We start from the raw sequence: 16,263 nt of genomic DNA, 5'->3' as shown, positions 1-16,263 counted from the left end.
GTTGAAACTTCGGCCCTCATTGCGCTATAAATGTGAAAACTATCTGTCTGAGAGCTTGTGGCTGAGCTGCAATCCATCAAAGTCTCTCAGTCAAGTTGTCTGAAATGGGAACAACACACTCTCAAAATAACCTCCAGTGTTACCATGGCAACACACCATGCTACAAAATATATTTGAAGTCCAAAGATCTAATGCGTTTTTTTTTTATACTCTTCATACTGCCCCCTCTTATTCACTAACCAGTGCGATCGTAGCTTTCGTGGCAGGTGTGAGCAATTTCTGCTCCGAGCTGCAGATAGTGTCCAGCTTTATCATCCGGTGACCCATCAGCCCCCAGGGCAAACATGCCCCCAGCAAAGCAAGTCAAATGACCCATCTTACGCTCCAAGTGGCCATTTTTCCACTCCCCAATGAAAGTAAGACCGCCGTTGGACTTACGAATGAGGTGACGCTCAATAGCCTGCAGAAAGAGAGAGAAGAGAGAATTAACAGATAGACACCGGTGCAGCACAAAACAAGTTGTCATGGCAACCAGCAGCCCTCACCTCGATGGCATCGTCGTAGGTCTTGCGTGCCTCTGTGTCGGTTTTGTCAGACATTAGCCAGGCCTTCAATAGGTATTCATAGAAACTATCACCCAATCCACCTACAGATGTGTGATCTGCAGAGCAAGAGAGACAAACGAGGAGAGGTGAGACTTTAGCTTTTCACAAGATTCACTTTTTCCAGACTGTTCAAAAGTTTGAGGTCAGCAAGATTTTTAGTAAGCAATTAATTTTATTTAGCAAGGACACATTAAACTGATTAAAAGTGCCATAAATATCTCGCAATAATAATGTAAAAACATTACCATTTCAAATAAACGCTTTTCTTTTGAAATTTCTAGTCAAAGAATGCTGAAAAAACATCACTGTTTCCACAAAAATATTAAGCAGCACAACTGTTCAACAATAATGATAATAATAATAATAGTTTCTTTTGCACCAAATCAGCATATTAGAATGATTTCTGAAGGATCATGTGACACTGAAGTCTGGAGTAATGATGCTGAAAATTCTGATTTTCCATCACATTAAAATATATATATATTTTTATACACATTTATTTTATAATATATAGAAAACGGTTGCTTTAAATTGTAATAATATTTCACAATATTATAGTTTTTACTGTATTATTGATGAAATAAATGCAGCTTTGTTGAGAATAAGACACTAAAAATAAAAAAAATAAAAAACCTTACCAACCCCAAACTTTTGAAAGTATGTATGTGTTTTACAGATTTTCTTTTTAAAAAACAAAAAACAATAACAATACTGATGCCTCATCCTGCACTACAGATTTATAATATAATATAAGAATAAAAATGCTCTCTAGAATAAGAATGCTCCTCCCCCAAATACCTGCAAAGCACAGTTGTGACATTTTAGGCTAAATTAAAAAGGGATGAGGTAAAAAAAAATATATATATAAGATGACAAAGTCTTGTAGTTTGTTGCTAGTTGCTATTTTTTTTATTTTATTTTTTAAAAAGAAAATAGCTTAAAAGTACTTGAAACGTACTTTTATTGAACTCTAATAATGCTAGTTAAGCTTAAGAGTAAAGTGAGACTAATAAATCCTTCAAAATGACAAAACTAGCCCAATTAGATACTTCTCAAGTCTTAATTTTGTGAAAATGCATTAAACTGGAGTAAAAGAAAAGCCAACTATGATTCTTACTGTTATTCTACTTGTTCAGATTTGGTTACTCTCTGTTCAAAGCTCAGTCTTTTAATGTGCCTGAATGCTGCTATAAAAGTGTATTCAGGCTTGACACAGACCCTCATTACAATAAAAATGCGCTGAAGTGAGCATGTTTTCGCTGGCGTTTATTCAGCATGGACACACACCAGCACACACCTAATCACTTATAAACACAGCCATTGAGTGTGTGTTCCACTTTGATACAGCTAATGACTGCAGAGTGAGTGTGTGTTTGACAGGCTGGGAGTCATTTGTGCTGGTAATGGCTCGTAATGGGCACCTACAACAGAACATGTAAACAATCTGTGTTGACTTGTCGGAGGGAGCTGTTGAAATTAAGACAGATATATCTGTCTATATTGAAGACATGGATAAAAACAATATTCAAACATAGGCACTAGGTTATTAATTCTGATATTGAACTATGGTGCCCATGATATCAAACATAGATCGAGTCTATCTATCTGTTATATATCTATGTCTGTCTGTCTGTCTGTCTGTCGATCCATCTAATACAGTACTAGTCTATCGGTCTATATCTGTCTACCTGTTCATATATCTGTTATATATCCATCCATGCTATCCATCCATCCATCCATCTCATCTATCTTATCCACCCATCCATCTCATCCATCAATCCTATCCATCCATCCTATCCATCTTATCCATCCTATCTATCTCATTGATCATCCATCCATCCTATCTATCTTATCCAACCATATTATCTATCTTATCCATCCATCCATCATCCATCCATCTTATCTTATCTTATCCATCCTATCTATCTCATTGATCATCCATCCATCCTATCTATCATATCCAACCATATTATCCATCTTATCCATCAATCCATCCATCCTATCCATCTTATCCATCCATCATATCTATCTCATTGATCCATCCATCCAATCTTATCCATCCATATTATCCATCTTATCCATCCATCCTATCCATCTATCCTATCTATCTCATTGATCATCCATCAATCCTATCTATCTTACCCAACCATATTATCTATCTTATCTATCTTATCATCCATCCATCCATCCATCCATCCATCCATCCATCCATCCATCCATCCATCCATCCATCCATCCATCGTATCCATCGTATCCATCTTATCCATCCATCCTATCCATCTTATCCATCCATCCTATCTATCTCATTGATCCATCCATCCAATCTTATCCATCTTATCTGTCTTATCCATCCATCCATCTTATCCATCCATCCTATCCATCCATCCCATCTATCTCACTGATCCATCCATCCATCCTATTTATCTTATCCAACCATATTATCTATCTTATCCATCCATCCTATCCATCCTCTCTCTCTCTATTTGAGTACCAAGATACACACAAAAGCTTGTTAACCCATCCAGGGAACAGACAGGATATACACATTCTCCAAAGAAGAACAAGAGAGCAATAAGCATGATGTGTTCAGGAGACAGAGGAGTGTATACTGTACACTTGCTGTATATAGTGTCATGGAAGAGTGAGGGAGGAGCCCATTAGCACTGTCACAGCTCATAGCTGCCAAGGCTAGAGAGCTGTGCTGCATTCAGCCTGCTGGGAGAGACCTAGCAGGTCTAGCATTCAGGAGATGAGCTGCCAAAACCCATTATGAAAGGTCTTTAGAGGAGACTGGGGGTGGAGAACAGATGCAGAGGTGATGGTTTTACAAGAGAGAGGTGTGAACACGCAAGTGACATGGCTAAAAATTGCATTTGCAATAGCTGGTTCAGAGTGAGAGCTAAATAAATCAATGAGGCAGCAACGAGGCAGGAAGCTGAAGCACTTTATGAGAGATCCTTTACACAGACACTGAGACAAAGTTAAAGATGTATTTTATGCTAATGGATGCGAGGGACTGGCTTGGAAGAGGCAAGACGTTGAAGCAGAGATGAATTATTCAACAGGAGAGAATAAAATACAGGGAAAGAGAGGGAGGGAGAAAAAAAACAAAAGAGAAAGTGAGAGAGAGAGCTGTCCAATCACAGGCCACTCATAAGTAACTCCTACCAGCCTGTCCTGCTACAGGAAATGGGACATGTTGGAATATGAGGGGGGGGGAAATGGATGTTTACATTTTCTGAAAATATTATAAGTGTAGAAGCCGCTGATACAATGCTGCAGGTAGTTCACAGCATTGCCATGTGGTTGGCAAGGAATATTGTTGTTGCTAGGGTGCTACTTACTGCCAAAATTCAAAAGAGCCCAGGTGTATATGATATACTGGTTCCAATGCTTATAACACAATCCGGATAGAGCCAGAAAAAAATGTGAAGTATAAGAAGATAAAGTTCAGACAGGATGTGTGGAACTTGACTGTGAGAACCTTGACAGGTTGAAAACAACAGAGAGAAGAAAACAAGCTGCTCAGAGACAGCAAAAGGAATAGAGAAAAAAAGAACAAAGAAAGAGATATGGCTGAGGTGAATGTGTACGAGTAGCAGAGAAAAGAAGGTGGTAGAAATCATAATAATTATAATGAAATAACAAACTATCAATAATTAAGATAAAGAATAATACATAGATGGTTCAGTGAGAAGGCGGAAAAAAAAAGAAAAGTTGTGACAGTGGAAAGATTGATTGAAGCAGAGAGACTCATAAACTCCCAAAAATCCCAGTCAGACCTCCATAAACCATCTGGGCCTTTATTTCACAGCCTCTTCTGGCACTGCTGCCATTCATAGAATGCCTGGATTTTCACTTCTGCCAATCAAAAACAACCCACTAACGGCCTCCCGCTGAAAAGTAAATGCACTCAAAGTCTTTAAATAAAAAAATAAAATAAATAACAACAGGGTGGATTTGAGTAACAGAGATCCAGGCAGGAAGTCTCTAAAGAGAGGCTTTGCCGACAGCGAGCGGACAGGTTATGGATAGAGAATGATGGGCTGAGGAGAAGATGTGGATCTAAAACCTAAAGGCCCCTGGAGGTGATGCTGTACAGACAGAGAGAGAGAACTGAAGGGACAGTTCACACAAACATGAATGTTCCGAAATCATTTCCTCACCCCATATGACTTACTTTCTTGTGTGACGCTCAAAAGATGATGTTTAGCACAAATGCTCATTTTCAGTACCTGGCTGTACTGTTTAATTGTATAGAAAATAAATTGTGTGTTCCAAACAGAAAACAAAGTCATACAAGTTTGTAATGAAATAAATGATGAGCGAACATTTTTAGGGTGAACTGTCCCTTTAAGGGTCCATGGGGCAACTGCAGTGTGGGAGGGGGAATAATACTCCACTATAATGGCCTGTCACTCACGCTTAGTTTTCATTTAGAAAATAGATCTCTAGTGCACGTTAATTATATTCTACCCCTTTGTACACACACATCTTTACACTTTACTGGATTTTAGTGTGTTTGTGTGTGCATGCTTACTCGCAGTGGGTTGATCAGGTTTAGCCTTTAGACACAGGGCACTAATTAAACCCTCATCTCGCTCAGTAATTAAGAGTTTGTTAAAACACAGCGGAGTGTTTTCACTACACATAATTACTAATTATATATAAAGAAAGAAACTTCCTCACATCCCATCTTTATTAAAGCTCGCTGATCAGCGAGGAGATGAGGATAAGCTGCTATTCTGTCGTCATTCATATTTATAGAATAATAAACCCTGGCAGAGGGATTATAAAAATCATCTGTGTCTATAAAAATACTTCATAGAGTTATATTTTGGATCCTCTGTTTGATTTGAATCTCTTCACACGATTATTGCAGCAATAAGAATACCGAAACAGGGCTCAGTAATAAGGATAACCTGCTGGGCTGAAGCAAATGTGAGAGGGTTTCAGATTGGTGCGTTGTCACTAAATCTTAGATTTGTTAATCATATCAAGATTTTGATCATTAAGAATTTTATTTGAAAGTAATTAATACTTTTATTCAGCATGGATGCATTAAATTAATCGAAAGTGAGAGTAAAGCCATTTATAATGTTACAAAAGACTTCTATTTCAAATAAATGCTGTTCTTGTTAACTTTCTATTCACCAAAGAATAAAAAAAAATCATCATGCATTGTTTCCGACAGCACATATAATAATAAATGTTTCTTGAGCAGCAAATCAGCATATTAAAATGATTTCTGAAGGATCATGTGACACTGAAAACTGGAGTAATGATGCTAAAAATTCAGCTTTGCCAACACAGGAATAAATTACATTTTAAAATATATTCAAATAGAAAACATTAACAGTAACAGTAACAGTATTGTTGATCAAATAAATGCAGCCTTGGTAAGCATAAGAGACTTAAAAATTAAAATCAATCATACCATCCCCAAACACAGTGTAGTGTATATCTAAAAAGAAGAGTCAAATAGCGGTTTAACAGAGTTTCTGCTGAAATCGCAAGACTGACCTTTGATATTCTTGGCTGCATCAGTAAGAATGAGTTGGAAAAATACAAACCAATCAGTATTGTTTTGCATTGTATGGCATCATTTTCCAACAAAATACTATTTATGAATTTAAAATTTATTATTTTATTTTTTTTGTAAATAAAACAACACTTAAGAAGAATATTAATATTTATTTCTGGTATTTGTCAAAAATGTTACATATATACAATATACAGTAAATAAAATATTTTTTTATGATAGGGCCAGCTAAAAATTAAGGGTGTGTTCACACTTGACATGTTTGGTTCGATTAAAACGAACCCTGGTGCGATTGCTCGGTTAGTGCGGTTCATTTGAACATGTGTGAACGCTGCCATCCAAACCCTGGTGCGCACCAAACAAAAGGACCGAGACCGCTGAAAAGATGGGTCTCGGTCCCCTTCCAAATGAACTCTGGTGTGGTTTCAATGATATATGAATGCAACACAGACCAAAAGCATGTAAAAGAACCAAAAACAGGAAGAGGAGACCCTAAAAAAGACAGAATCCTCACGCATATCGGTTCTTCTCGTCATAGTCGCGAATTTGCCCATCACAGGCATCAGATGCGCATGTCCATGAGCAGATCGTTTGTGTGTGTGACGGAGGGATTCCCGCTGCTATTTTGACTCCTTTACACATTTTATAAGCTCTTCAAGAGTTCCCAGCTGGCCAAAATACCATCATATGCCGGCTACGCGAACACAACAAGCGCATTTTTTCTCAGCAAACAGCATTGTTTTGGATGTACGGTAAGTTCCGTCTCAAAACAGGCAAAAAGTCATAAAATCCGACCAGTCAGGTTGTGAACATATCCATATGCCTTTAGGTTTGGTATCTTTTGGTTCGGTGATAAAAGACCAAACGAACTGAACTACAAGTGTGAACGCACCCTAAAAGTAAAAACTGAGCTTGACGAGGACAACAACAAATATACCTACTTTAAATCTATTACATCAGTTTACTTAACCAGCACTCGCAAAGCTTTTCCAAACAATAGGCAGCAAAATGTTTAATCTAAGGTATGTAGCATTCATAGATTAATGCAGTCCCAGAATATGGTGAATTTAGAGAAACAAAATTCATCTAAAATATTAGAAAGAGTCCAGGGAAAATTATTTTTTTTTTTTTATTTATTCAGAGCTGAAAAGATATTCTTCCATCGAATTAAAAATGCAAGACTTCACCCAACAGTTGTGTATGCCATGTATCTTTTTTGTTTATCATAGCATCAAGTTCACGTTGTGGGTGTTTGGAACCCTCTGCATTTCATACGGTGTGGGAATTCACACAAAGACTTTCCGGAAGTGGAAAGAGAGAGTTGCTTGTGCAGCACAGAGGATGTTAGTGGGAGGTACTCACGCTGGCCCCAGCGTCCTGTTCGAGGGTTCAGGTAGTTGGGGTAAAGCCCGTTGGGTCTGTCCATCTTAGCCAAGAGCTTCCGTATGTGCATCACCTAAACCAGAACATAGTTCACAACAGGACACAAACACAAAGGGCGAATAGTTACACAACATTCATATAGGCAGTCGTACCTTCTGATAGTAGGCAGGGTTTCCGGTTAGATATGTCAGGTGCACAAACTCCATGTGCAGCGTCCCAAACTCCGCCAGAATACTGCTTCCAGCTGACGCCCAGCCCCAGTTACGACCCACTCCACTGAAAAAGGCAGAAGGAAACACCCATGACATTTACGTAGAGTATGTTCCTTACTAGCCTGAAGCAAACAACCACCTTTACATATTTACAGCGTGTAGACAATGAAGAATTACGGTGAGCTCATTAAAGTCAAACTGCTTCATTCCTGCTCCAAACTAATTCCCTGCCACCCATTACTCCTCCATCAAGTCCAATATCCTGTGTTCTACTTGTACTTCTCATTTCCATTTAGAATGTATCCACACCATTCACTAAGAGTGTGTGTGTGTGTGTAGACTGAGAAAGGCTGCTCTACATGAATGGGGATTAATAAAAAGCAGAGTCGTTCTTTCCCTTGGGATTAAAAACGCCCAAAATGCAGTGGTTTTGTCTGTTCCTGAGCAATTTCTTCTAAACACCTAATTAACTGACAAAAACCATGTCAGGCAGGATTTGACCCTCCTCCCACCTCCCACACAAAAAAAACCTTAATGTACATTCACAATGCGCTCTGCAGATTAATTGTGCAATTTTCATTTCATTCTAATGAAATTATGTGGAAAGTGGAGTTAAACGGGAAGAAAGCCACAGGGACTTTTACAGACGCACAAGGTCTGACAGCTTTCCATTATGTGGCAGTCACCATCAGGACAGTGAGTGGAGGACAGACAGCATGGGAAAAAGATGAGGAGGCGGCAAAGATAGCCAAAAAAAAAAAAAAAAAAGGAGAGAAAGGATGTTAGAGTGAAAGGGAAGGTGTGTATGGAACATACCTCTTCAAATTGACCATGGCCCAGGGGATGCCTGTTGGGGTGTTGAAGGCAGGAAGCAGCTTTTCTGCCAGCTGGACAGCCTTCACCTTAAAAACCTAAAAGAGACAGAGACATACAGAGAATAGAAATAAATTATGAACCACAAGGGAGACAAAGCACACAGGTGGACATAAAGAATAAAGTCAGCTCTAGGCAATATAAAAAAAATAAAAAAGAAATGATAAAAAAAAACCTCTGTGGGTGAATCACACAAAAACATCTCAGGGTCTTTTTTCTTTTGATTTCAAGGTGAAATAATCAATTATAGTTACACAATTGCATTATGATAAATGTAATCTATTCAGGAACAATATGATTCTTTGATTTATTGTTAATTTTCATGACAATTAAAAATTAAAACTTTGTGAATACATGGGCTTTATTTAATTACAATTATTTTCAAAGGTTATTATAATTCCTGTAAAAATAATGTAAATGCATTTTTTTAAGTTGACAAAATAATTTTTTCTCAAAAAGAAAAAAAAAAAAAATTAATAATAATAAATTCAGTAACCAAATACTTCAATACATACATACCACACATAATTTACAATGTAAACAATGTGCACTACTGTTCATAAGTTACTGATTAGTAAGAAAAAAAAAAGAAAACAAAGAAATTAATACTTTTCAGCAAGGATGCTTTAAAGGGTTAGTTCACCAAAAAAAAATGAAAATTTCTGTCATTAATTACTCACCTTCATGTCGTTTCACACCCGTAAGAATTCGTTCATCTGAACACAAATTAAGATATTTTTGGTGAAATCCAATAACCTCCATAGACAGCAATTTAACAAACTTTCAAAGTCCATGAAGCAACGAGAATACTTAAAAATAATGACTTTATTCAACAACCTCTTCTCTTCCAAGTCAGTCTCCGACACAGTTGTTTTATTGAACGCAGTTCTGAGCTTCCGTGTTCTCTTAAGTCATTATTTTTGTTTTGTTTTTGTGCACAAAAAGTATTCTTGTCACTTCATTAAATTAAGATTAAACCACTGCAGTCAAGTTATTTTAACAATGTCTAGTACCTCTCTGGGTAGTGGTTAAACGGATCGTTGTTGATCCATGATCCCCATGGTTCAGCACGCATGTGATTCGTGGATCAATTGCATGTTTCACCGCAATAGAGTGAAAAGTTATCATTTGCACGTGTTTTGTCTTGCTAGTTCACACATTAAATAGATATAAAACCATTCCAGCGCTAGAAGAGGCAAAAGAGGATTTAATTCAGTATCGCACACCACGCTGTTAACAGTGCACACGGACGCACATACATACAAGGCTCGCGCACAGAGAGAGAGAGAGACGCGTTTCATATAGCTCGCGAACTACAAATTGAATTCTCTTTCGCGTCCTCAATGCACTTGGATGGTCACATACACGCATTATGTCAGTCAAAATACCTCTCTCTGCAAGTATTCTCGTAAACACATTCGGTTATGTCTTTATTGAATGAGGTGAGTATTTGGAATCGGATGTGTGTGTTACTCTTAAAGTGACAGTAACCTATAAATACTTTTTCTGTCATATAAATCAAACAAAACACTGCTTTAACAAAGATGAATCCATATTAAATTTACACAGTGAACAATGTAATTTTATATATAATTATTACATTTCTGTACATGAAAATTAATACTACAGTTAAATCTTATTTGTAACTTTATGTTGTATTTATCTATGCTTGCAATTGGTGTACAGTATTTTTTATTTTTTTTAGTCTGTTCACTTTCCTTTAATAATGTTTAGTTAGGCTAGTAGTTTCTGCTGTGGTATCAGAGTAGTCAAAATGGGCTAAGTAATAAATGTAAAGTTACCCCCCAACCCCCAATTTTTATTTTTTTTTGAGCTGATCCGAAAAATGATCTGATCCGTGACTTTATAACAGTGTTATGATCCGAACCGTGAGTTTTGTGATCCGCTGAACCACTACTTATGGGCCTTGACAGTGGTGGTTAAATTGCTGTCTATTGAGCCGTCAGACAGCTCTCGGATTTAATAATAATAATAATAATAAAAATAAATACTTCATTCATCAGTCATCCCTTTTAGGGAAATTCAAACATCCAGTAGCTCACACTTAACAATTACAAACATTAAAACAAACAAACACCCAACTAATAATAAAATTAATCACCACATCACTTAAAACTAAATCGTACATAATAATTTCATAAAATATATCTTAATTTGTGTTCCCAAGATGAACGAAGGTCCTATGGGTTTGGAACAACATGAAGGTAATTAATGACAATTTTCAATTTTGGGTAAACTAACCCTTTAAATTGTTTAAAAAAGTGAAAGTAAGAACATTTATAACATTAAAAAAAGTTTCAAATAAATTTAGTATTTTTAACTACTAGTCATCAAAAATAATAAAAAACAATGCAACAAAACAGCAAAACTGTTTTCTTGTTTCTTGAGCATCAAATCAGCATATTAGAATGATTTCTGAAGGATCATGTGACACTGAAGACTGGAGTAATGAAGCTGAAAATTCCGCTTTGCCATCACAGCAATAAATTACATTTCGAAACATATTAAAATAGAAAACAGTAAAAAAAAAATAAAAAAAAATTGTAATTATATTTCACAACCAAGAGATTTTCTCTCATAGAGCGCCTTTCAAAAAATCAATCTTACCAACCCCAAACTTTTGAACAGTAGTGCATAATGACACTTATCACAATGCAAAAATCCCTAATGGTTCTGAAACAGGCTTAAATTTTCTTTTATCAACAATATTCTTATTTATTTAATAAAATGATTTTATCCTGAGGTAAAATATATCCAAGACAAGGTCTTGATTGATTTTGTGTGATTCACCCCATAGACCAACTAACACCACAGACTCTGACTGGAGCGCTAAAATCTGTCCACAGCCTCAGCAGAGGGAAACCGACTACACTGCCTCACACAAAGAGAGAAAAAGAGGAGGTGAACACACATTTGAGACAGAATAAATACCCAATGAACAACACACCTGAATGTGTTTACTCACTGACTGTCAGATGGGAGATGACGCACTGGGGTTTGTTTGCCCTCGTCATAAATTTCATCATTTGAGCTGATTCAACCTTTGTGAAAAGCTGTAATTTAGCATCAACAACTACTACTGCTACAGCTACAGATGGACACATACAAAGCAAAGACAAGCCTTTCCTTGACAACATGATTAGAAAACATGTTTTTGGTGTGGAATAGTGGAATCAGAGCTGGTAAATGGAAGGTTCACAACTGTGCCTCAAATTAGGCACTTCAACAAAAAAATGAAAGTTCTGTCATCATTTTCTTGCTCTTATGAAATTCAAACAGATTTTGGAACATATCAGACGAGTAAATGAATTTTCTTTCTCTCTCTTTTTTTCTTTCTTAGATTTCAAATGTGCACCAATCAATATTTTATTTTCTCCCCAGTAGCAGCCATCATAATTTCAGCAAGACTGTCTGACTCGAACTCTGCAATCCCACCAAGTGCTTTTGAGCAACAATGGCTAAAAAATATCTTGTACTGATGACTCACTGGCAGAATTCTCAAAGCAGGGTAAAATCTGTCACTCATATCAGAGCGGGAACTGTGCGGTTGATCGTGTTTATTTAGGACAGAAGATAAAATGAAGACGTAGCAGAGAAAAGACCTGTGGTTCTCAGACAAACTGCACAGCTGCCCGAGCCACTGCTGAGGTTTTTATTTCCAACCCGTCTAACGGATGTTTATGTGTGGAGTCTATTAAAATGCACAGCAATTCACTGGAATAGATGTGCGAGGAGTATACAGCCTTTCATTATTTCCGACAAGCACACAGCAAGTAAGATGACAGTAATACCACAATGCTGTTTACAAAAGGAAACTTGCATTTGAGAAAAACAAGGCTGGGGAAAAAGAATAAAGGCAGATTCTATTTGCACCTAGATATTGTGGAACAAAGCAGGTGCAAATGGTCACTCAGAGGATGGAGAAAATGTTGAACAAATAAAGGCTGAGAAAAGAGTAGAGAAACTGTGAGAAACAGGCAGAGAGTAATACAGAAGACAGAGAAAGAAGCTAATTTAGGCCGAATGAGTGCTTCCCTCGGGATTTTACTAGTTGGAGCAGTATGTGTTTGTGTGCGTGTAATTCCCAGAATGCAGATTCTGAAGCTGAAGCCTAATCTGGTTGATGCAGATCATAAGCGCCAGAGATGATCCTGTTATTACACATATGAGGATATGAGCATGGACATTCCCCTCGATACAGCTTCCGCTCTCCGTACACAAACGCACACACGCACAAATGCATACACCATGGCGCCCTCAGCCTGAGATGTTCCTTAAACGTCTAATGGAAGCATATAAAGAGATTATGGGGAACACATTGGAAATGGAGGGAATGAGTGTTTGTACAGAGGATTCCACAGGGGTTCAGGGTTAAAGCTGGATTTCTGCCCTCTCTCTCTCACTCTGGGTCTCGGTATGTTTGTGCATCTGCAGTCTTTTATGAAAAACCTTCTGCCTGGTGTTTATTCTATCAGTCGTCATGGCAGCGCTATCGGGTGCTGCCAATCAAGGCAGACACAAACACCACCAATCCGACGCAAGCACAGCCAATCAGAGCATCAGCACCAGAGACGTTGTTTAATGAAGAAATTAGGCTGTCGTCTGTGAGAATGTTCATACGCATTTAGTCAAAAGCTTCTCATGTCCTCAAAGCAAATAGGGACAGTCAGTACATTTCTACAAACACATTTTCTGCCTTTATTTAAAATGATTCCTCCAAGTTTATAAATAAACTGCATGGCTTTAGAATAGACAAATCAGAGTCTACAAGGAAAAACAATGCACAAGGTGTCAAAAAAGACAATCTTCATTAAAGAAGCTACTCTTGAATGAACTACATACGATGTTGCTTTCAGAAGATTCCTCAGACCCATTAATCAAGAATTTAATGTTTAAAAAAAGGAGACACAAGCGATTTTGAGACATTGGCAGCCTGTTTGAAAACTAGCATCCACTTCAGCTATTTTAAAAGTTAAGCTCACTCATCTCGAACCCGACATTAAACCATATGTTAAACACTTGGGTTTTATCATTGATAGTGACCTTAAAATGGACAAACAAGTCAATTAAATTGTCAGATCCAGTTTTTTTCATCTTCGCTAAATCTCTAAAATTAAGGAGCATATTACGCCTATACTTGCTTCCCCCTCATTGGTTGCCTGTAAGATATAGAATTGATTACAAGGTACTCACACTAGTCTATAAATCCATTCATAATCCATAATCCATCATATCTCTCTGACCTCATTTCAATTCAATTCATCGGCCCTCTAGATCACTTCGGTCAGAGAATCAAAATCAACTAATGATGCCAAGAACCAGACTGAAACATAGGGGTAATAGAGCGTTTGAGGCAGTCGGTCCCAAATATTTGGACTAGTTTACCACTACACATCAGATTAGCATCTAATCTGTCTATTTTTAAATCCAAAATTAAAGCTCATTTACTCTCTCTTGCTTTTAATTTTTTTTTTTTCTTTTGCTTTATTTCTGTTTGTTTTTAGTTTAACCTATGACTGTAAAGCACTTTGGACAATGTACATTGTAATTATATGGTGCTATATAAATAAAATGACTAAATGACTACAAAGCTGGATTTGTTGTCCCCATTAATGAACCTCATATTTCACTCCAAAACAAATAGAAAATAATTATATCTTTGTCAATAAAGAAAATGAAGCTTACTTTTTTGTATTAAGCATACTATTATTTAAGTCTAATTGAAAAAAAAATAATCTCACTACAATATATGACATTTAAATTGTGTATATTTGTAAAGTAAAATTAGATAGAGGGTATTGGTATTTTACTGTTGTGTTTTTTTTAATACAATCATTGTCAACCATTGTCATTGTCAACCATTGTCATTGTCAACCGTAATGCATTAAAAATAGTTCACTTTTGAGCTTTTTTTATAATTCCAATTATTCTCAATGATGATTTGCATTAGACTTATCATTGAATTTTCTTTTCCTGTTTTTTGGATGATTTTTTAAATCAGCATAAAAGCAGTATAACTACTATTATCATGTTGTATAAAATTAAATAACTTATTAAACATTACAGGTAATGCGAAAACTTTTCCCCCATTACGTATGAAAAACACATTGCAAATCCTTTTTAATGCAGAATTTATTTTTCCCCCTTGCTTTTGATTTTTGGAATTAAATAACACATGGACGCTTTTTGTAAGATTGACCAATTATTTCGTCTCAGTTCTCCGCTCGGCCAGCATACGGTGTGTCTCATTTTACATCGATGAGTGTGGCAAACAAAACCACAGCTGGGATGTCAAAATAAACACTAACACCGGTGGTCTAGATGTACAAAGCCAACAAATCTTTATATAACCACTTGTTAGGCGCTCAATGATGTTAACTTAACAGCTCATAAAACATCTTTCTGGCAGTTTCCAGAGTGTTTTTGGGCACATTCTCATCTACAGACCAAGCAACTACAAACCAGAGGCTCTTAGAAAACCAGATATGTTTATAAGGAAATGTCGGTTTAGAAGGCCAGTTATTTGTATTCCAAGAGGAGATTTGATAGGTGACGGCATGACTAAAGTCTGCAGCACATCAAACATGCAGAAGAGTAGTTGACAAACATTTTCTCATCCATCAAATCCCTTCTTAAATCTCTGTCCTTATCTTGCCTCCACTGGGCCCGGGGCTGCGGTTCTGTTCTGCCTTTGATGAGATCCGTGTTTGACAATAGAAGAGTCTGCTGCTCCCTAATGTGACACCGCATATTCTCCACCACTGTGAAGGATATACAACCACAGGACAGCGCATCAACAGAGAGAGTGACGGGGAGGGCGAGAGGGAGAAAGAAAGCTAACCGCTGCATAATGCCTGGAGCAAATACCATTTCCACACACCATCGCTGCTGTAATAAATTTGCAAATCAAGACAAAGAACAAATATTTGCCTGTGTTCTTCACTTGCAGCCTATGATCCTATTTGGCTTGAAGAAATGCTAAGAAATAAAACCTCCATCAGCACTGTGTTTAAAGAATCCTACTGATTTGTACAGTAATTGGGCTGTCAAACATAACGTAACAGCCATCTCAAAAAGAACTGCCAAAATGTCTGAGTATCTGCAGAAGCAAAAGGTGAAAAAGTTATATTTGATTTTTGCACAAAGAATCTGGATTTGTATTTCAAAGATAAGAATTAACAACGTGCTCTCTAAATCCACTGGAAAATTACTGTTTGACATGAGACCTGAAAGTAAGTCATCTAAAATTGCTGGTGTGCCAGTGAGGTACCTGGAAAAAGTTATGAGGGTCTTAACCACAGAAGGAAAAAAAATTCTATAAAAACACATTCCAAGAAGTATTTAGAAAGAGTTATTCAAAACCGTTATTGAGCCAGTCACTTTTTATGACCATAAAGAGGAACAAGTGCTTCTTGCTTGTCTTCACACGTCTAATATTGAATGCCTTTAGGTAAATACAAAAAACAAAACAAAATATAATTATTTCCAATATAATTATTACAAATTATTATTAGTTAACAGTGCCTTACAACTTTAAGATTCTGTACTGAAGACCCTTTATTTTAGGACATAAGTGTATAAATAATAATAAAAAAAGTCAAAAATATAAATAAATAAATAAATAAAT

At 36.8% G+C, this 16,263-nt stretch overlaps 1 protein-coding gene across 7 annotated transcripts in view; it reads right to left on the bottom strand.

Moving 5' to 3' along the window:
• Window positions 1-16,263, bottom strand: part of man1a2 (mannosidase, alpha, class 1A, member 2) — a 103,952-nt gene that overhangs the window by 11,379 nt on the left and 76,310 nt on the right. For all 7 annotated transcript variants that reach the window (XR_010897214.1, XR_010897211.1, XR_010897212.1 and 4 more), the window contains 5 exons: window positions 8,559-8,653; window positions 7,683-7,806; window positions 7,510-7,603; window positions 546-661; window positions 241-460 (listed from right to left, as the gene is read on the bottom strand). Coding sequence is in view for 3 of the 7 variants with exons in the window: in XM_067410696.1 (XP_067266797.1) it covers window positions 241-460; window positions 546-661; window positions 7,510-7,603; window positions 7,683-7,806; window positions 8,559-8,653 (649 nt within the window). In the remaining 4 variants the exon portion in view is untranslated. The remainder of the gene's footprint in view (window positions 1-240; window positions 461-545; window positions 662-7,509; window positions 7,604-7,682; window positions 7,807-8,558; window positions 8,654-16,263) is intronic.

This window comes from Chanodichthys erythropterus, chromosome 14, assembly GCF_024489055.1.
Source record: "Chanodichthys erythropterus isolate Z2021 chromosome 14, ASM2448905v1, whole genome shotgun sequence".
Classification (NCBI taxonomy): Eukaryota; Metazoa; Chordata; class Actinopteri; order Cypriniformes; family Xenocyprididae; genus Chanodichthys; species Chanodichthys erythropterus.
This window is presented reverse-complemented; position numbering and strand designations above follow the sequence as displayed.